The 20,841-nt window shown below is 35.2% G+C and overlaps 2 protein-coding genes across 3 annotated transcripts; one reads left to right on the plus strand and one right to left on the minus strand.

Annotated features, from left to right (window-relative positions):
- Nucleotides 1-2,911: 2,911 nt before the first annotated feature.
- On the plus strand, nt 2,912-7,417 carry LOC125830278 (DNA-directed RNA polymerases II and V subunit 8A-like). 2 transcript variants are annotated; one of them, XM_049509493.1, is made up of 5 exons: nt 2,912-2,984; nt 3,174-3,256; nt 4,383-4,540; nt 6,280-6,374; nt 7,025-7,417. In XM_049509493.1, exons 2-5 carry the CDS (start codon nt 3,184-3,186, stop codon nt 7,134-7,136), a joined length of 438 nt encoding a protein of 145 aa, XP_049365450.1. In that variant the 5' UTR covers nt 2,912-2,984; nt 3,174-3,183; the 3' UTR covers nt 7,137-7,417. The 2 variants fall into 2 exon arrangements, with proteins under 2 accessions (XP_049365450.1, XP_049365451.1); XM_049509494.1 differs by having other exon boundaries at nt 2,966-3,065.
- Nucleotides 7,418-9,765: 2,348 nt separating this feature from the next.
- Nucleotides 9,766-18,683, minus strand: LOC125830284 (uncharacterized GPI-anchored protein At1g61900-like). The gene is made up of 8 exons (XM_049509500.1): nt 18,375-18,683; nt 13,966-14,145; nt 12,625-13,230; nt 11,457-11,702; nt 11,320-11,331; nt 10,290-10,433; nt 10,143-10,187; nt 9,766-9,961 (listed from the first exon to the last, which is right to left on the minus strand). Exons 1-8 carry the CDS (start codon nt 18,439-18,441, stop codon nt 9,864-9,866), a joined length of 1,398 nt encoding a protein of 465 aa, XP_049365457.1. The 5' UTR covers nt 18,442-18,683; the 3' UTR covers nt 9,766-9,863.
- Between the last annotated feature and the right edge of the window lie 2,158 nt (nt 18,684-20,841).

Raw genomic sequence — 20,841 nt, forward strand, 5'->3', positions numbered from 1 at the left:
CTCACAACTAAGGTTCCATATTAAACTCTTTGACTTTGAGAACTAAGACAAGTCATAATACGAAAATATTCAAAATTTTCTTTAGAGTGACACATGCACTATTTTCACAACCCCTCAACCCCCACCCACCCCTCTTTTCTTTCTTGACCCTTCAAAAACTCTTCTTTCCACTATAAATACATATATATTTTTCTTTCCTTCAATCCTCACTTCCAAATTTCATAAACCTCTTCAATTACCAAAAAAAAAAGTACTCTACTATTTCATCAATATCATAAATACCAAAAATGACTACTAATTATTTCAAGATTGAAAAAGAAGACAAAGAAGATATTAAACATAGAAAAGCACAATTCTTGATTTACAAGTCATTAAAGAAAGCAGATTCTGTTGTGTCTATGAGAAAGAATTCATATTGGTTGAAAATCAAAATTGGGAGGAAATTAAATATGCTGAAAAAAAGCATATTGTTTATATTTTCTTCTTCAAGAATTGGATTTTACAAGCAATTTATTTGTCAATTGAAATATTTGAAGAGTTTGATTGGAGGTAAAGAGACTATGGTTAGTCTTCCACCTGTGTTTACTTCAAGCTCCTTCTGATCAGTTCTATCTCGAGAAGAAATTGACTTATGATTTATTTCCTCAATTTGTCTTTTCAATATCTAGTTTTTTTTTTTTTTTTTGGATTTTTCAATATTTAGTATATTTCTTTGTAATTCGATTAATTTAAATTTATATTAAAAAATTTATTTTAAAAGTTAAATTCATCTTATTAAAGATAATTATATTATTAAAATTCAAACATTGATACTTATGATTAATGACGGACATGCTAAAACAAAAATGGACGCTGAATTACTCAATGGGTTTGACTTTGTGATATGTATAATGTTTATGTCAAATTAATGAATCCATGACATGGATCAATTACAATACTTTAATTTTATTATTTAATCCATAGTTAATCATAGTATTCTTTTTTTTTTTTTTTTTTGTTTTAGTTAGATGACCCCTATACTTTTTAATTTGTTTCAAAAATATTGACTCATTTTTAAAATTGAAAACAACTCAACTTAAATTTTTAGCATTTAATATTGAAGTTTTTAAAATTTTATTGCTACACAAATGTTATGACATGTAGGTCACATATTTTCAAAAACAAATATTTTTTCTTAAACATCATGCTAAAAGAATATTGTAACAGTCTAGCCCCAAGTGATATTGTTCATTTTAGGCCTTTACTCACACGACTTTAAAATGTGTTATTATGATGTAATACATGTTTATGTATATATCCGGTATATATACTGGTTTACTCATTTTTACTAAATTTGCCTAGATTTAGTAGAATTCTGACCCACTATCAGCAAGGTCAACACATAACCGACTCTGATACCATCTATAACGATCCATCATGTTAGTAATATTGTTTGTTCTAGGCCTAAGTTCACACAAATTTAAAACATGTTATTAGAATATAAGACCTAATTATTATATACTCAACATCTCTCTTTTATTTTCTAAATATGATAATTTTATCCTAATTTAGAGTGTTACAAATATGTAATTTTTATTGGGTTTGCGGCTTTGGATAGCCTTGAAAAATGGCTTCATGTCCATGGATTCCCAATCCAATATGTTGGGAAAGCCATGACTGTTGAAGTGATTGTTATTATGAAGGCTTTTGAATGTGCTATTAGTAATGGATGGAAGAATATGAAGATTTTCTCTGATGCAAAAATTATTGTTGATATGATCCAGAAATAAGTGGTTACGTCATGAAAAATAGAAGTGACGTGTGAAGATATTTAGATATTCTTGACCATCTTTGATCATGTCAATTTTATATATATATTCCTAGATGTTTGAACAAAATATCTCATAGATTAGCTAGATTTTTCAATATTTTTTTTGCTATATGAGATCTCTTGGGTAAAGTTTTTCTCAAGCTAAATTGTACACGAGGCCTGGGGTACATTTGAATTATGTAATTTCTTAATGTAGTAATACAAAGTGGCTAGTTCTGATGAAAATATTACTCCCTCTGTCCCATTTTATGTGGCAACATTTCCTTTTTGGTCAGTCCCAAAAAGAATGTCACATTTCCTTATAAGGAAAGTATTTAAAGGTACAATTCCTTTTTTATCCTTGTTGGTCCCACTTAATCTTAAAATAATACTCCAATACATTTATGAGGAGAGAGAAATTGAGTCTACTTTTTAAAAGGGCAATTTGGTAAACATTTCAAAGTCTTCATTTATTTCTTAAACTCCGTGCCCGGTCAAATGTTGCCACATAAAATGGGACGGAGGGAGTATATTTTAAATCAGATGAAGTTAGAATTTGATTTAGTCAGATACAAAAATAAATAAAAGTATATAAAGCCTCATGAGGGGAACAAAGTCCCGAATTCCTAGAATTGTTGTGAAATTTGAATCAAAAAATTACTTTTTCTAGGTATAATGATGAAATTGTAGAAATGTGATAAGAAAAAGATGAAATTGAGTGACAAATTGTAAAATTGTGATAAGAAATAAAAAATTTCGAAGAAAAATTCTGAAGGAAAATAAGAGAAGAGAAACATGAAGAAGGAGAATACAAGGGGTCGGGGGTTTAAAAAACTACTTTTTTGACTTTATTTTCAACTCAAACGCGCCTATTTTATTTCCACGTCAGTTTTGGGTGGTATTAATTACACTTTGAACAAGAATAGGTGTGTAATATGCCGTAAATCGTTATAATAGTTTAAAACATGTAACTAACTTTTCGGTACAAATTTGAAGGAAAATTTATGTCTTTTCCCTATAATAATTCGATGACATATTTACACAAGTTTTTCTTTAAATTTATATAAATATAAAAAATATTATTTAAATCTTACTTATATATAGTTTTAATATGTTATACTAGTATTTTTATTTTTGGTAAAGAGTACGAAGAAATTGGCAAACCCTCCTCTAGTCGCCATTACTGCCAACTCCTGTAAGTTCTCCTAAACCCTAAATCCTAACCCAATTTTTGTTTCAAGTGATTTTTTCTAGAAGCAAAATTCACAAATTTGAGGTTAGATAACTGTAGAAATGATTTTTGCATAACTTTTACTACCAAATTTTAGTTATTAGAGAGTAGATTCTGTATATTTTTGGCTTATTATGGGTGTGATTTTTGTAGGTTGTTCAAAATGGTTGAAACTCTGTTTGAAGATATATTTACAGTTACTCAGAAAGATCCTGATGGAAAAAAATTTGATCGAGGTATGCAAAATCATCATTAGTAATGGAATGAATTTTGAACTGTGAGCCAACACATAATCTGTAGAAGATATCAATGATTTATTTGTAATATTGAATTAATCATCTAGATACTTTTTTTATCTATGGAAGAGAGTGTCGGAGTAACAGTAAAGTTGTCTCCTTGTAACCTATGGGTTAACGGGTTTGAGTTGTGGGAGCAGTTATTATTGTTTGCATTAGAGTACACTGTCTACATCACATCCTTTAAAGTGTGGCCCTTTTTAAACGTTTTATTAGTGCAAATCATTTTTTTGATGACCATGGTTTTGGGTAGCTTGTGCGCACAGATACCTGTCATCTTCCACTCAGAACAAGTAACTATGTCCATCAAGGCTAGGACAGATGCGAAGGAATCAACTGTGCTTGGGTTTGAACTTGAGACCTTTTTCAATGTAATTTTATTCTAGTGGAAGTGAAAAGATGGTCGTGGTACACTATTTGAATGATAAGTTGAAGGGGATTAACTAAATTGTTTGTTTACTGTAGACCTGGGATGACATTCTCCCTCTGGACTGATGCAATTAGGAGAAATAGAAGGTTAAGGAAAAGATGGTGGCATTTAATAAGAAAAAGAAAAGGGTAGTATTCATCTAGTTGACTGGAAATATTCCAGATGAATGTGAAAAAGTGTTGAGCATCTGTAATGAATTTCTTAGTCTATTCATATTTGCTGGACGACGTACTTACAGTGAGAGCTGCCTTTTGAGACAAAGTTGTGGACTCTTATGTGACCATTGTTGCAATAGTTTCCACTATAGGTGATTTAACTTTACGTTTATGTAGTTGTACCTTGTAGTTTCTTCCTCGTGAGCAATAAGGGGGCTTAGGAAGGGACATGGGGTTGTGTAGTGGTTCTGCCGGCCATGGACTGACCAAATAGCTATTGGGAGCATTGAGCACTAGAGTACTGATAAGTGTATTGCTGATTGCACATACGAGGGAGCAATAAAATATAAAGTTCATGCAGTTTTCTTGGCAAAACCATGTTTAGTTTATCATTGTCACCATGAATTATCAAAGTGCAGCAACACTTTTTTTGATGTTGTTGCTGCAAATAATGTGATCGAATATATCTTGCATTTTGTAGTTAATCGCATTGAAGCACGGAGTGAGCAGTTTGATATGTTCATGCTACTGGATATAAACACTGAAATATATCCTATGCGCGTGAAGGATAAATTTATGATGGTTTTAGCTTCTACTTTGAACTTGGATGGGACTCCAGATACTGGTTATTTCATTCAGGTAATTTGCTGTAGTGGTTTATTTCTATCCTAGTTGATTTGCAAGTGTTAGCCTGTCTGATTTAATTTAATTTTGTGATTTGTGTAAAGAAATAAAAATATGGTGCTTGAAGCTAACTTGAAGTCTCTGAGATTTTGAAAATGCAAACAATATAATCCAGTCAAATTTGAGGGTGTTCAACTTACCATGACGAATCACTTTCGTCAAAGTAAGAAACATCAAGTGCCTTTTGATGACGCGAAAATATATGTACTTTTGTTAAAAAACTAACTTGCTATACAGACATTTAGAATGTACAATTTTTGTTTTCAAAAGGTAAAAAATATGCGTCTCGAACGAGTGATCCCCTTTAAGAAAATATTTAGGTTTTGTGACCTTGTCTATCTAGAGGTGATTAGACATGATATGGCGCAACTCTAGATATCTGAGGACATCACCTTAGATAGGAGGGTGTGGAGGTTGCGTATTATGGTGGAAGGTAAGTAGGACTGAAGTGTTGTCTTGCTTTTTGAGGGGTTTAGCCATATTCTTGTAGTGTCTTGCTTTTGGTTCCATCATCATTTGTTGTTTATTGTGTTTAGGTTATCACACTTTCCCTTTTTAATACCTACTTTGATATGTTGTACTCGAGACAAGGGTCCTTCAAAAACAGCCTTTTTACCTCCACGAGGTAGGGGTATGGTTTGCGTACACTCTACCCTCCCCAAACCCCACTTGTGGAATTTCACTGGGTATGTTGTTGTTGTTGTTGACCTTATTTATCTGGAATTGTTTAAAAATCTCATCGCATCTATTATATAGTTCAACTGTTAACTGGAAATAGAAACTAGAGAATATATCAACTTTTTTGTGGTGTCTGTTTTCACGTGTCATAGACACATTTTTGTTCCACGGAGGTGTGATTCCTTATGATATAGCCTTGTGATGGCTGTTCAATTGGTTTCTAAAATAATGGACAGGACAAACAAATTGTATCTGCCAGTGAAAGGGTATAATCGTTTGGTATTGGCATGTATCCAATCACGAATCAGCACAAAAGGATCCATCTATTGTGCTATTTGGAGGATTGTGAAATGTTTTTTGATCCTTGAAATATTCTTAGGATTTCCCTTTCTTTTGAGAAAGACTCAAAGACTGAGGAACCGGAAATGAAGGAAAAGGAGCAAAAAAAGGGAATTCTTGATCGAATTGTTGATGATTGAGGGACAAATCCAACAAATGGGTTTGTCAGAATTTTCATAATCAAAATGGCGAAAATGCACGACTCATTGAGCACCTTCCGTATGCAACTTTTACGTCAAAAAACGTCTGTCAAATGTATTACATTGAAGGTGCTCTAAGCCTCTAACATCCATGTGCCTTTAGTGAATATTTTAAAAAATTTAAGTTTTGCTAGTAGTTTTTTTAGTTTGTTTGGAGATCTGGGTCAGTAGAATGAGTCTTTTGTGGGGATTCATATAATTGACCCCAATTAGCTTGGGATTGAGGCATACTTGTTCCTCTAAAGTATGTTTTTAAGAAGTTACTTTTCATGGAAGTCCTTAATATGAAACTTGATTTTTTTCTTTTTATAACACCTTAATGCTTAAAGATATAAATCCTGACATAACTGTTAGGCAAATGCTTGTACGGATTTCCTTATTCCTTTTTTGGTTTGCCTTCTCATTTTTGTTCTACTTTGGTGTTTCAAACTCTTAGAAATCCTCATGGTACTTAATGGTGTTGCAACCTGATGACAGGGTAACAAGAAATCGCTTGCTGACAAGTTCGAATATGTCATGCATGGGAAGCTATATAGGATCTCAGAGGAAGGTTCGGGGAAGCACATTAAAGCGTACGTTTGGATAACTTCTCATAGTCAATTCCATGAACATGTATTTATATTTCTGGATGTTCTTTCCTTTTCATTGGTGCAATACTGTCAGTCTGTCACACCTTAGCATATATGCTTTGCTTCTTGTTTCGAAAAGTTGGCTTAGATTGACTTCTTAGGTCGCCCATTTGCTAAGATTAGATTTCAATTTGATTTATGTGACTTATTTTCTAGTGAGTCTTTTTTTCTATTGTGTTCATTTGTGGAATATAATTTATTTTCTTGCAACCCTGCTTCGTGAACTTTGCTTTTGAGCTGAGGGTCCATCCTTTCTACCCCACAAAGGTGATGTCTGCGTACATCCTACCCTCCCTGGACCCCACTTGTGTGATTACACTGGGCATGGTGTGGTTTGTTGTTGTTTAATTTGTCGAATATAAATGTACTTTCCTGTACTTGTACTTGGTCTTTCTCTGTTTTTGTTTTTGGGCTAGATGTTTTGCCGGTTTAGCCTAATGTATATTCTTTTTCAGTTTTAATTTTTAAATATATTGTTTGAGAGTTGTCTATGTTCTGGTTGTTGAGACTACTCGTTTGTTGGTTTCCGATTAGCAAATCACGAGTATTTTACTTATAAAACAATGGATTTACTGGTTTTTATTTGTCTTCAGTGACATTTTTGTTTCATTTGGAGGACTTCTGATGCAGCTGAGAGGAGATCCATCCATTGCAGCTAAGTTTGAGCTTGATCAGAAGATTTTCCTTCTCATAAGGAAGGTTTGATGTAAACAAATTTGTTAACAACTCAATTTGAACTTAAAAGGCGACGGACTATTTGTGAGCGCCTAAGCTATTGGCACGTGATAAATCGCGTGGTGGTCTCAGTTTCTCAAGGACACAAAAGAATGTAATTGAGATATATAATAACGGAGACCATGGAACAAGAGCTCTATACATGTTTTGCAAGGTTTTAAAAGTTTAGCCGTTTTAGAATCAACTTCAAATATGTGGGTCAGAAGTTGAAATCGTGAGTTTCGAATTTAGTGGACTTGCTCATTCATCAAGTGAAGTAGTCATTGTTTAACCAATCTGCTCGTATGCCAGATTGTTTGTGCTTGCTTATTGTCTCGCTCTAAATAGAATGACTCTCTTAGTTACGTTGTGTCTGACTTGAGCCCCCATGTCTGCTTTTCTCTACCCGCAATTCAATAAGTTGGCAAAGCCTACATAACATTAGGGTCGTCCCCTTCATTCTATGTGATTGACCCTAGCTTGGGTTGGGGCCTCGTCCCCTTCATTCTATGTGATTGACCCTAACTTGGGTTGGGCTTTTGGAAAGCGCGTTCCAACCAAGCTACATTATTCTATGAGTTTGTCAATGTTGAGGTAAAGCTACGTATACACCATTCTTTCTAGATCTTACTTGTAGAATTGAAATCGAGATTGTCCAACAAATATACTAAACATGGAAGTTAATCTTCTTATAAGATGTATGTATACATACACCAAATCATATCAATTTCAATTAATATGAATAAGTTGTCATAAAGATGGAACATGTATGAATAAACAATGATTTAAGTGATAAATCTTTTATAGAATATATATGTCATTCAAGATTTGAAGAAATTACCAAATATGAAATAACACTATCATGTAGTTGTATTTGGCTAAAAATCATTCAAAGATATCTTCGAGATTTATTTTCCAATAGATATATTGGCATATATACGATTGAACATAGAGTCATCTCATTCAATCATAGCTAATTAATGTATATCGTTACCTCATTAAATCACTTTATTACCATAAATTAATATAATTTCGTATAAATATTCCATGTGACAAACTTTTACTATCCCATATTTCATATATAAATAACATCACAGTTAATTATATATGGATGCGATATTCAAAATTGACAAAACTAACCCTACAAATCTCCTCAAACTCCTTTGGAGTCTTTTTCAAACCCTACATTATAATTTCTGCCTAATTTGTTTCTAAAAGCATATTTGGTTAAGCTTGTGAGTTGGTTAAACTTGCTTATAATTACAATTATTCTAAGTTTATTTACTCGTTTGGTAAATATCAAAATGTTACTTCCTCTTCATTTTGTAATCTATATCGACCGCTTCTTATTTTATAACTCTTAAATTTATAATTTTTGTAGAAAAAATTAAGGGTATTTTAGTCATTCTAACAAAAGAACAACTTATCAACATATTTTTATCAAACACATCAACCATTTATTATCAGTTTCAACACTTCTATTTAATATGTATTTGCTTATTTATAATATCAATTTTGACACTTACAAAATACTTTTCAGTTATTTACGATTAGTTAATCCAAATAGACTCTAAACCAAATGGCCCCCTAGTTTTTTCAAAATTAATTAAAACTCTAAAAAAGGGCATGCACTTTACATCGTCCCTAATTTCTTCCATAATGTACGCTTTTTAATTTTTATAGACTCAATTAAATTTATTTCATTGAACATTTGAACTCTTTCTTTTTTTTTACTATAAATATTTCAACCATTTTCCCAAACTCTCCAAATTACTCATTTCTTTCCACTATCCAAAAAAAAAATGAACACTTTTTTCAATCGACCATATATGTATTCAAAAATTGAAATGAAGACAGAGAAGATATTAAACATAGAAAAGCACAATTCTTGATTTATAAATCATTAAAGAAAGCAGATTCTGTTGTGTCTAAGAGAAAAAAATCATCATATTGGTTGAAAGTGAAATTTTGTAAGTTGAAAATCAAAATTGCGAGGAAATTAAAGAGGTTGAGAAAGAAAATATTTTTTCCATTTTCTTCTACTTCTACAAGTAAAGTTTGAAGAGTCTACTTCTACATTTTCTCATGCAGTGTTGTTGGATAATGAACGTGTTGTTATGTTTTTCCTCTCTACCTTCACGAACTAGTGGTATGATCTGTGTACACTGTACCGTTCCCATATCTCATTTTATAAAATTTTACTAGATATGTTGTTGTGTCGTTATCTTCTTTTCTTTCTCATTTTATTTTTATTTATTATTTAATAATTCTATTCTATTTCATACCTTATTTTTGTTTTGTTATAGTAGCTCTACTCCATATATATTCCCTACTTTTCTGATCAAATTATTTATGTGACATTTTATAAAGACAATAATAAATACAATCTATTTGAATAATTTTCTAACACCTTAACTTTAAAAAAGAATATTATTATGCAACCTTGAAAACCAACTCATAGAAATATACTGTTAAAAATGCTTCATCAGGATTTCCAAATTATAAGAAGGCAAAGTTTTTGTCAACTGAAAATATTTACATGAAAAGTTTACCTACTGTCTAATTATTTACAATTCTTATTACAAAAACATGCAAGAACATAGTAAATTTTTTTGTCACAATTTTCCTGCATTTGTACATTTTGAACTTTTGATGTCAATGAGCCATCTTCACACAGTTCCCTTTCTGGTCAATATTTTATGCTTCCACGAAATACTGCTAGTAAGAAAGAATGGCAGCATTATATATACAGCAGACTTCCAGTATCATCGAGGCTGCCAGCAGAAGGTATGACCATATATTTAATCCTTTAAAACCTGACGAATTAACGAGAAATCAGTGTCAATGATCAGCCCTAAGAAATGAGTAGAATACAAACAACTTAAGATGTCGTTAGTGTAATCCCACAAGTGAGGTCTAAGGAGGGTGGTGTGTACGCAGCCATACCCCTACTTTATGAAGGTAAAAACTACAAATGTGTAAGGAAAATATTCTTACTGATTTGCCCCGATGCTACAGCAGGAAGTGCAGGAATTCTCACAGCTGCAAAAGTAGGAAGTTCCGATATACATCAGTGACCAGTCATATAAGAAGAATTAACTTTTTGCAAAGTGAAACTTAATAAGAAGGAATATGGACACATACACTTCTTGCATGATGAAGCTTGTAACTGAGACATAGATGGCCAAGGAGCCGGAATGTTGTCATTTAAGTCGCATACAAAGCCGATCCCCAAAGTTTTGTCCAGTATTGCATCTGATGGTAAACTAGACAAAAGACACCCCGAAACTATTCCAACATAAAGAACAACAAATAATTATTAACTAGTACAACAACGGCAACAACTAGGCCTCAATCCCAAACTACATGGGGAAATAATTTACTAGTGCTGTAAAAATTTTAGATAAAAAAGAAAGGATGAGGCAGGTAAAGATATGTCATAGACTTGTTGTATACAAGGCGGCTAATCTCGCCAACGGAAATGAACATGTACTTCCTCCGTTTCATTTCAATTTGTTTGACTGATTTTGATTTGCCATGGAGTTTAAGAAAGTAAAAAATACTTTTGAATCTTATGGTCTTAAACTAAAGATATGTAGAAATGTATGAAAATGCTCTTTAATCTTATGGTTGTAATTATGCCAATTGCCATGTGGAAAGATAGAATTAAAGGATTGCCAAAAAAAAAAAAAAAAGAGGCATTCTTTTTTTAAACAGAGTAAAAAGGAAAGTAAGACTTCCAGTTACCAATTTCAAAGAAAAAAAGAAGTACAGACAAACAAATTGAAACGATTGGAGTAATACATATTTAACGAGTAAATACACAGTTCTCTTCTCATAAGCGGTTTCACACTTCACTAGCCGAGGTTCAAAGATATCCAATTTAATTCAATCAATTGTTCTTCTGTACAGCTAACATTGATTCAACGTTCTTTTTTACCGAAAAGTTCTGTCAGTCTTAATGTTCTTTGAGTTCATAATTAATCACATCTATCAAAGCATCTCGATCAACATCTTCCAAGGTATCCTAATCGAAAATTTTAATATCTCATTATCAGGAGTATTAATTGTCAAAGAAGGTAACATGATGTGATAACTAAGGAACAAAACAACAAAGTAGAAAAGAAAAGGAGTATAGGAATGGACTAGCAAACATGTAAAGTAGGTTTATTACCTTCTGGTGTAACTGGTGTAGTATAGTCATTTGAAGATAACCAGATGCCACAAACATGACAAGATCAAAATTTGAAGTCAGCTCAAGGTATTTGTATGCTGTACAATGCACAAAAGAGCATTCAAATAAAAACTGACCTTGTACAGAAAAATCCTTGAGGCTAATGTGACAGAGATTGTAGACATTTTTGCTAACATTGTCTTTCTGTAGCTTAAGTCCAAGCGAGGCAGCACAATCCAAAGCTTGCAAGTTGGTGACAAAGCTCTGCCTCTGTAAGTGAGACACATACCTCTCGACAGTATTACAGCATCTTGTTTGGTTATTCATCCCATCTCCACAAGCCTTTGTAATATTTTTCACGTTAGGAAAAACCAAAGGGCACACTAAGGGGAAGAGAAAACAGATTAGTAGATTTATAATATTATGGAAATGCAAAGATAGAAGGTGAGAATGGAAGCTAGATTCTAATTTCTTCAGCAAGAATTTTGGTAACTTTGTGGAGCCAGTAGCATTGAGGATGATCAAATAACCAAGACTATGTTTGGTTTGGGGCAACAAGTGGAATTATAAGATAGTCATTAAAAGAAAACGTACTTCATCTTTACTTCTGTATTTTTCTTTTAGCTCTCTGCTGTTCGTTACTCAAGCCGATGGTTTTCCGAAACAGCCTCTCTACCTTCTCAATGTAGTGGTAAGGTCGGTCTATATATACTCTACACTCCCTAGACCCCGCTTATGGGACTACATTGGGTTTGTTGTTGTTGGTACTTTCACCAGGTCATGAAACAAAAGAGAGCAAGAATACACTTTGGAATTGCTCCTAGTAATGATGGTGGGGGGGGGGGGGGGTATGAGCCCTTAACCAAGGGGAAGTACTCAATCAACCATCTTATCCTTTCCTCTTCCTTCCAAGAACAAAACATTTTAACATTATTGGTCAACACTAGCTAATAAGATGTATCGCAATAAAATTTATTAGCAAATAAGTGTAGTAGGATATATATATATGATGTGCTTATCAGAGATCACTTCCATTATTTACCATATAAAGCTTGAGAAGCACATTTGCCGCAAAGAAGCTCAAATCTAAAGGGTTAAAGACACAAAAGCCCAACAAGTCCATTTTTAACCTTCATGTGTATGCATTTTATTTGGGATGCCCATAACTATTCATTTCCACATCGATGCCTACAATTCATGGAATGAAGGCTTTTACATTATCAATTTTAAGCACATATCTAGCAAATAACTATGCAATGAGAAATCCAAGGTTGTTATGGAAGAGAATTTGTATGAAGTTATCACCTTTATTGTTTTTGCAATTAGAAAGTCCTCTAAGAACATGTTTTGCTCCAGCAGGTTCAAGTTTACTTGCCAGCCATCGGTGTACAATCCTTTTACAGTCGTTAACTCTAGTTGTGTGATCAGACAGCACATGAGGGTCATCCATCCTTGAAATATCATATGCTTTAAGTGCAAGTTTTTTAGCAGCTTCTGTTATAGCATTTCCACAAGTTTCCTCACAACATTCATTCACAAGATCGATCTTGCCACAGGTATCAAGTAGGCTAGATGAGTCCACAGTGCTCTCAAACTCATGAACATCTTTGACTGGGCAAGAACCTTCAGTAAGGTTTTCAGGATGTAGAGAGCATATCTGCTGCAGAGTATCATTGGCACCCTGACTGACCAGGAGTTGCTGAAAATCTGAAAGGCAATGCTTTGCGAGACTCCCATTTAAAGCAAGCATATTTGAATGTTTACTAGACTGCCCAATAAGAATAACAAGAGTTGTTTCTAGTTGAGGGCAACACATGACATTAGCCAGATACTCTGCAAATGGAGCTACACAATCTATTGATGTCACGGCCATCATACTTTTCACAGCAGCAAAGTTTAGCGTACACAATCCTGGAGAGAGTGAGAGGAAAAGTAAGAGAAGACAGAGGCAATTGAAAACCTTAGATCTTCTGAGGTCTATTTCTTCTCTAAATCTATGTTGCTATATATTTTGTTTTATGATTGGTGGTGTCCAGGACAGCTTACATGCACCTCTGCTATTTTATTGGGTATCTACTACCTCCCACCACCACAAGTATCAAAAACTCTGCCCACCATCCTTAGGCAGATGTGAAGAACTCATCTAGTGTTTTTGGTCTCCACTAAGATTTGAACTCAGGTATCCAATCAATGCTGCTTTATGTTTCGACCTTGGCATTTTAACTTTTAAGATATAGTTCTTGCTAAGTTGTTAGGAGTTTGACAAAATTAGTTTCTGAAACAAAACAGATAACAGTACTTTATAAAAAAATATTGGCATACTGCTCGATGGCCCAATGCACTAAGCTCCCACTACGGAGCCCCATCACAAGGGACTATTGTACACTGCCTTACCCTGCATTTCTGCAAGAGGCTGCTTCATAGTTCGAACCCCTAACATCCTGGTCACATGGAAGCAACTTTACCAATTATGCCAAGGCTCTCCTTCCAGACTGTTCCAGATCAGGAAAAAAATATATTGGCAGACTGTTGTGTGTATACTTTTAATTACTCCAAGTTGCTCCAAAATTGGAAGGTTGATATAAATTAAAACTTATTCGACACTAAGGACCAAGAATTTTAATGTAATTAGTTTCTGAAACAAACCAGATAGTTTAGGTGAAGTGCTGTTTGTGAAAGGTGCCAACGGAGAAGGTGCAAGAAGGGGGAGAAGGGGTTGTGGAGCAGCAGTAGGTGACGTCTCTAGCAAAAGAGAATCCTCCTTTATGTCCATGATTAGAGAGCCTTTTAGATTATTCAGTGAGCTGCAACTGGATTCCTGGAGGCCTGTAAAAGTAGCAAATCTATCAGAGATTCATAATAGCACTGGATCCAAATGAACTGCCAGCAAATGCAATAGACAGAAATATACGGGAGGACGGTGAAAGCATCATAGGTAAATGTACCACATTAAGTGTTCAACCACGAATCCACATGAATTATTCAACCAGAAACCACTAAAACCAGCAGATTATGTAGTCGCTAAAAGAAAAAAGATGGCAGCAAGCAATCACTTTCTGCTGACTTATCATCCTCCGTCTGTAGAAGACCCTCGTGTTGAGGTTTCAAAGATTGAAACTTGTATATCTAGAGAAATCCAATATCATTGTTACTGGATTTTCTCCTTGATTCATTCAGTTTGGGTCAAATCTAAATTACCCACAGAAACACTATCTGACACACTTCGTTAAGTATTAGCTCACGAAACCATTTCATAACTTGTAAACTATACATTGCCTTCCCTGCTTTATACTACTCCATATTCAGAGTTGAATTACGAATTCCCGCGGATACATTTCCCTCCCTTAATATCCAAAGCAATGCACAACAGTACAACTGATTCAAGCAGCAGGAGATGCAAAGGAATGAGAACATCACTCAAATAAGGTCTCGGAGCAGAAATTGTTTGTCCAGCTAATGCAGAGTCTAAAATAAGATTAACATAATGCAAAACTACTACTCTGTAAGATTAGGTCTTTGGCCTAACTCACACCCCAAAAGCTAACTCAAACAGAGGAGCCTGGAGCCTTTACAGGGAGATCACCCTATCTCATTAACCATCAATGTGGGACTTTTTCATACTTCAACATACTCTAACAAAATGCATTTTCGCAAATCTCGACTGTCCCATCTTAATTCCAATTTAAATGATCCTACCAAAAAGTTTCAGCTACTCATTCACAATAAATTTTCTAATTCACATATGTTCTTCACAAACAGCTAATTTTCTGCTTGCCTCCAAAACTTAGGAAAGGAGCTCAACTCATACCCTAAGCATAACTAAAGCAACATATGTACATATTACTATCATCTTTAAGACCTATATATCCATCCCCAGATAGAAGATACATTGTTCTAGCAAACACACAACAGTTCCAGATACTATAAGCCACCACTAGTGTAATGACCCTCTTGGTCATTTTTGTGTCTTGCCTTCTGTGTGTCGTTTAGAGCGTTCCTGTAGCAACCCCAAGTCTTTTATGACTTGCTGGGACTGACAGTTCGGTCACCTGGTCGTTCGTTTGGTCTTGGTGTGAGTTTTTGTGTTTTGGAGCTTATGAACCTTGAATGATCATTTTCTATCAAAAGTTCAAGAAGATGACATCGGAATCCAATTCTGACGATTTCATCAGCTCCGGAAGGGTCATTTTAGGCTAGTAGCTTGGTCGACATAACTCCCGAGGTTTTCAGTGTGAGTCGGTGTGATTAGGCGTTTTAGCCTTTGAATTTTGGCTTAAGTTTGACTTTGGTCAACATTCTGAGTAAACGCGCTCGGATGAGAATTCCGTCAGTGCAGTTAGCTCCGGAATGTCGAGTTTGGTCTAGATTGACCCTTCTTTTGTGTCCCGAGGTTTTTGATATCTTTCCGAGCCCTTTTGTGGGTTTTGGCTTAAAATGGCCTTTGGAAGTGGGACCCACTTTTTATTGAAATGACCTCTGATGGAAATTTCAACTGCGCCGTTGAGTCTGGAATATCAAATTTGGTATGGTTGCATATCTTGTTTGCATGCACGGGGTTCCGAACGAGATCGGAGCACCCCGTCGGAGTTTAAGGCTTTGGAATTATTGCAGAAAATCTGCAATAAATGCAGAAAATCAGCAACATATTCCCAAACTTCAAACTCTCTTTACTCTCTCATCTTTCATCCGATTTGGGAGATTCAAAAGGCAAAGTTGTGAGATTTTTCGAGGGCAACGCGTAGGTGAGCTCGGATAGTGGTTTGGGGTTCCCGTTTGAGGTAATTTCGCGAAAAACCTGACTGCTGTACCTTTTTCGAGTCCTTGTTTTTGGAATTTTTGTTTTGGTCATATCTCACTCATTTTAGCTCGGTTTTGGGTGATTCGAAGTCCCACGTGTTGAGAATTGTCGTGGCTTCATCGTAGAGTGTTCAAAGAGTGCTGGGCACCTTTTGATTTTCGTTTATTTCGATTTTTGGACTGCTGCAGTAGGGTTTCTATTAGTTGTTTAAAGTGTAGTTTCTTGCTTGTTGGTTCTTGCTATGTTTTGAGCCTCGGATTGTGTTCCATTTTGGAACACAAGTTTGGAGTGCTGTTTAGGGTCTCTTGACGGAGTCAAATTCGGACAGTTCGGTGCGGGTCCCACGATTCCCGTTTTGACTCCAAAATTGACCTGTCTCCGTTTGTTGTGATTTTGGTGTCTAAATGACCGTAGTAACGTTGTGACTCTATTTTTGATAGCGGGGCAGCGTTTCGAGACTGTTCGGAAAGGGAAAGCTCCGGTAAAGTGATTGGAGAGCGCACGGTTGGCCTTAAGGTAGGCTACGGCTTTCCTTCTTTTAGATTGAGCTTAATTGTGTAAAAACACGTTGATTGGAGTGAATTAGGGGTGGGTACCAGTTTACTACCTTACTTTGATTAGATACCTCATGTTAAGATCGATTGGCCATATTTCGGGTATAGTATCATGTTATCCGGTTTAGTAGAGTTGTATGTCTATGTGCTAAATGATATTGTATGCTTGTATGCTTTGTATTGTATGCCTTAGTCTAGGTTAGGCTAGCATTGCCTTAGACTTATGACCCGTGTGGGCTGGATAGCCTTGACTTTCTGCCGACGTCGTTCGGACGACTTAGCTCCTTGTAGACTGGAGTAGCAGACTTGAGTCTGATAGTTTGAGCCTTAGATTAGGCGTTATCGCTACTTGCTGCACTTCTGTATCTTCTCCCTCTTATTCTGCGGTTCCGACGCATTCTCGAAGGTTTAGTGTATCACTAGAGGCGTGGGATTGAGATAGTATAGGCTTGGAGCCTTTTCTGTGATTTCTTAGAGTGGACGGCGTTCCACGGTGGTTATTGTGGGATTGGATCCTATTGGAGATACCATCACCCCCGGGGTCGTTCTTTCTAGCTGGGTTGGGAACGTATCGCTGGCTGGGTAGACTCGGTGATATCGACGATCGCCCCCGGGCCTCTCTTTCTAGCTGGGCTGGGATTGTGCTGCTGGCTGGGTGTCCCCGGGTCGCTCTTTCTAGATGGGCTGGGAGCTGACTGCACGGTAGGACGACTCGCGATATCTACCTCACTCACGGGTCCCTCTTTCTAGCTGGGCTGGGAGTGCACTGCTGGCTGGGCGGAGTCTGATGGATTATCTTAGTTACTTTGGGCCGAGAGCCCAGTTTCCTTCTTTCTCAGTAGACTTGACTTTTCCGTGTACCTGTCGAGCTTATGGGGGTTCGTTCAGGTTTTATTTGAGCTTGTGCACGAGTGTACCTTCTGGGCTTATGGGGGTCCAGTTAGGTTTAGTCTAGTTGTACTTAGTTTGTTTCTGGTATGCTCGTGTGCTTCCTTTTCTTATCCGCTTTGACCTCTCTGTGTCTAGATTCTATCCTTTCTTATTGTTTTTACCCTTTTTGCTCAGTCGGCCTATGATGCCTACTAAGTACTTGTTGTGTTGGTACTCATGCTACGCTCTGCATCTATTTCGTGATGCAGGTCCCAGTACCAGTTACCAGCGGTGATTAGTTCCAGCCTTCTTTTGCAGTTGTGATTCGGAGACGAGGGCGAGCAGTTGGCGTTTTGGGGTTTGTTTTGTCTCTTTCTTTTGTTTTAGCTAGTCTTGTTGTCTTTGAGACACGCTCTGTTGTGGTCCACTTTTGGGACTTGTACTCTTTATTAGATAGCTCTGTACTAGTGACTTCCAGGTTCTGGGAGGGATTTCTGTATATATTTATTTTGGGTTGCTTCCGCTTTGTTATCCTTGTTTAGATTATTGTTTTCGCTAGTTTCTGCCCTTTTGCTCATTGCTTGATGTTCTGGGTTACGGGTTGGCTTACCTACTGGTAGGATATAGTAGGTGCCATCATGACTCGAGAAATCGGGTCGTGACAACTAGTCACCAATTTACCCAAACACCAGCATAAAGCATGAATCTTTATCAAACCCCAGCTGGATTTTTTAACAAAATTTGGTGAATTTCAAGAATGTATTCACAAATCATCCAAGAAATAAGTAAACTATCCAAGACACCATGCACAGAAAAAGGGGATTCATACTTACAAAGAAAGAGTATAAATGCAACCAGAAGAAGGTCAAGTCTGAAACTTTCACTGACCCCTCCTCTCATTTCTGTCTTCCTTTGCTTCAAGACCCAAAGTAGAAAGGAAACAGCAAATGCAAGAAAACCCAAAAGGGTTGAAATTTAGCAGCAAATCTTGGATTTTTTTCAGCTGATTAGAAATGAGTGTAATCTATAGCAATGTGAGAAAAAAGGAACTGAAATTAGAAGAAAGAGCATCGGGAAGTGGAGAGTAAAAATTGGGGCAGCCATTAATGAGGTACTCTTAAGTGGGTGGGGGCAAGATGCAGTAATGAAGAATAGCTGTGTATGAATTAGCATAAGCCCCACACTACCAAGACAAAATTCTCTGTGTGAGAGACTGAGATACTGAAAAATGGCTCCAAATGGATCAATAAATACTTTTTCATTCTTAATTATCAATTTGGTATCATATATACGAAGTTAGTTGTTAGGGAGCATTTATCTGAATATGAGACTTCATAAATTTATATTTAGTCAAACTTTAATACGAATATCAAAAGTCAAATAAAAAAAATGGCTGCACTCTTGGGAAATGTTAAATCCATCAAAAGTCATGCTCCAAACGAGACATTATTAGCGCATGACATACTTTTTTGTTTTTGTTTTTTTTTAAATTTTGTGTTCGATAAAATTTTGAAACTCGACTAATTTAATTCATATCATAAATTTAAAGGAGTGAAATTACGAGGTTGTAATTGAATCATTTTAATGAGACTTTTGATTGATTGAGATCATTTAATTAGAGGTCACGTGTTCAATTTGATATGATTTTTATAATTTTTGATATTTTAAAATTGGACATTTTGAGTTGTTAGTGAAAAGTGGAATTTTTGACCAAAATAAGTCATTATTTAAATCAATTCACCAAAACAGTATGTTTTTTTGAATTTTTTACAAAACTAGTATAAACGTACTTGACAGTAACGTATTAGGTATTATTTTATTAAAAAAAGTAAATGACAAAAGGACAAACATTTGACGGAGTAAACAGACTGAAAACGTTACTTTCAGTAACGTTTTAAAGCTTAAAAAGTAACTTATCCCAAATTAAAACAAATGATGTCATTCGCATCACCATGTTATGCGTTTCAAAACCCTTATGCAGCCTCCCCATTAGATTCATTGACATTCCCAACCCTTGCTGCTCTGTGCCTAATCTGCCATCATCGGTGTTGTCGGAAAAACAAGATTCAGGACAACTTTACTATCATAAATCTTTCGAAAAGTATAGAACATAGTTTTTTTTATGTTTGAGGTATGTTTTCTCTTTACATAGTAGAAGAAATGCTTGGATATCATCTTAATATTCCCACAATTTAGCTGACATACAGTTCATAATTCTATCCATCTAGATTTGATTAGGTGAAATCTAATTTTATAAAGGGTTAGGGGTCATTATTTTCCTTTGTAAATGTCTCATCTTTATCGTTAAAAGGATGAGGTATGTCTATTTTTTTTTTATGTAACTCACATATATTATCATCGTTAACTCAATAATTTCAAAATTTCTTACCGCTGTCAGCTGCTCTAATTTATATGAAAAAAAGTATCAATCTTACCTCTAAATTATTTGATATGAGGCAATTTTGCAAGAGAGACCTTTCTGTTTTTTTTTTTTTTTGGTAGCTAATGAGTCATTCAGCTTAGAAGTCTAAATTGTAGGACTTGCATTGTTGCACTATTAAGCTAAGTGTTTCATTAGCTCTATCAGTAAGACTTGACTTCCCTTTTGTAATGTGAACAATACAGAACTGTATTTGCTCTCAGGCGACTAGATTGGGTGTAGTAATTTGTAACCACTGCATCAATATGATGTATGTAACCATTACATGTCTGTAATTCTCAGATGAGGTCTTAGTTCACTAAAATAGTTGTGCTAAATTATTAGGAGCAGGGTAAAACCCTGTGTGCATCTAAAGGATAGTGACTGCGAGTTTTTCTTGTCATAAAAAAAATAATTATGCTAAATTATACTTAGTTCACTAAAAAAGAACTTGGTCAGTGGATAAAAGGAAAGTCATAGAAAGAAAAAAAAAACTACTCACACAAATTGAGCCCTTGTTGATTACACTTATCCCCTAAAAGTCCAAGCAGAAATAAATAACAGAGGATAATACTCTGTCGATAAGCAATACCAAACCCAAAAATGAATAGGAAAATAGCCGGTATGTTTTTGAGGAATAGTTGGCGTGGCGTGGTAGTACTAGTTTAAAAGATTTAGAGGATGTTTGATCCTACTTACCTTGTGTTATAGGATATTGTCTATTTTAATAATTTTATTTTGATTTGCGTGTAATCTTCTCAGACTAGCGATTCAGGTTTACATTTAAGTTTACTTTTATACGTGTTTTTCGTTTCATATGTATCTTTTTTATGGCTAGTAATAATTCGTATCAACTGGATTTCGATCCACTTGAATCATCT

This window comes from Solanum verrucosum, unplaced genomic scaffold, assembly GCF_900185275.1.
Source record: "Solanum verrucosum unplaced genomic scaffold, falcon-dt-bn FXZP01000072.1, whole genome shotgun sequence".
NCBI classification, from domain to species: domain Eukaryota; kingdom Viridiplantae; phylum Streptophyta; class Magnoliopsida; order Solanales; family Solanaceae; genus Solanum; species Solanum verrucosum.

What these genes read in the sequence shown, in the direction of transcription:
- LOC125830278 (XM_049509493.1), top strand. Translation starts at nt 3,184, where the DNA reads ATGGTTGAAACTCTGTTTGAAGATATATTTACAGTTACTCAGAAAGAT. An exon ending in TGGAAAAAAATTTGATCGAG is followed by an intron (nt 3,257 to 4,382) that starts GTATGCAAAATC and finishes TGCATTTTGTAG; the next exon opens with TTAATCGCATTGAAGCACGG. An exon ending in TCGGGGAAGCACATTAAAGC is followed by an intron (nt 6,375 to 7,024) that starts GTACGTTTGGAT and finishes ATTTGTCTTCAG; the next exon opens with TGACATTTTTGTTTCATTTG.
- LOC125830284 (XM_049509500.1), bottom strand. Translation starts at nt 18,441, where the DNA reads ATGAGAGGAGGGGTCAGTGAAAGTTTCAGACTTGACCTTCTTCTGGTT. An exon ending in TAATTGCAAAAACAATAAAG is followed by an intron (nt 11,703 to 12,624) that starts GTGATAACTTCA and finishes TCTTCCCCTTAG; the next exon opens with TGTGCCCTTTGGTTTTTCCT. An exon ending in AGCTTCATCATGCAAGAAGT is followed by an intron (nt 10,188 to 10,289) that starts GTATGTGTCCAT and finishes CTACTTTTGCAG; the next exon opens with CTGTGAGAATTCCTGCACTT.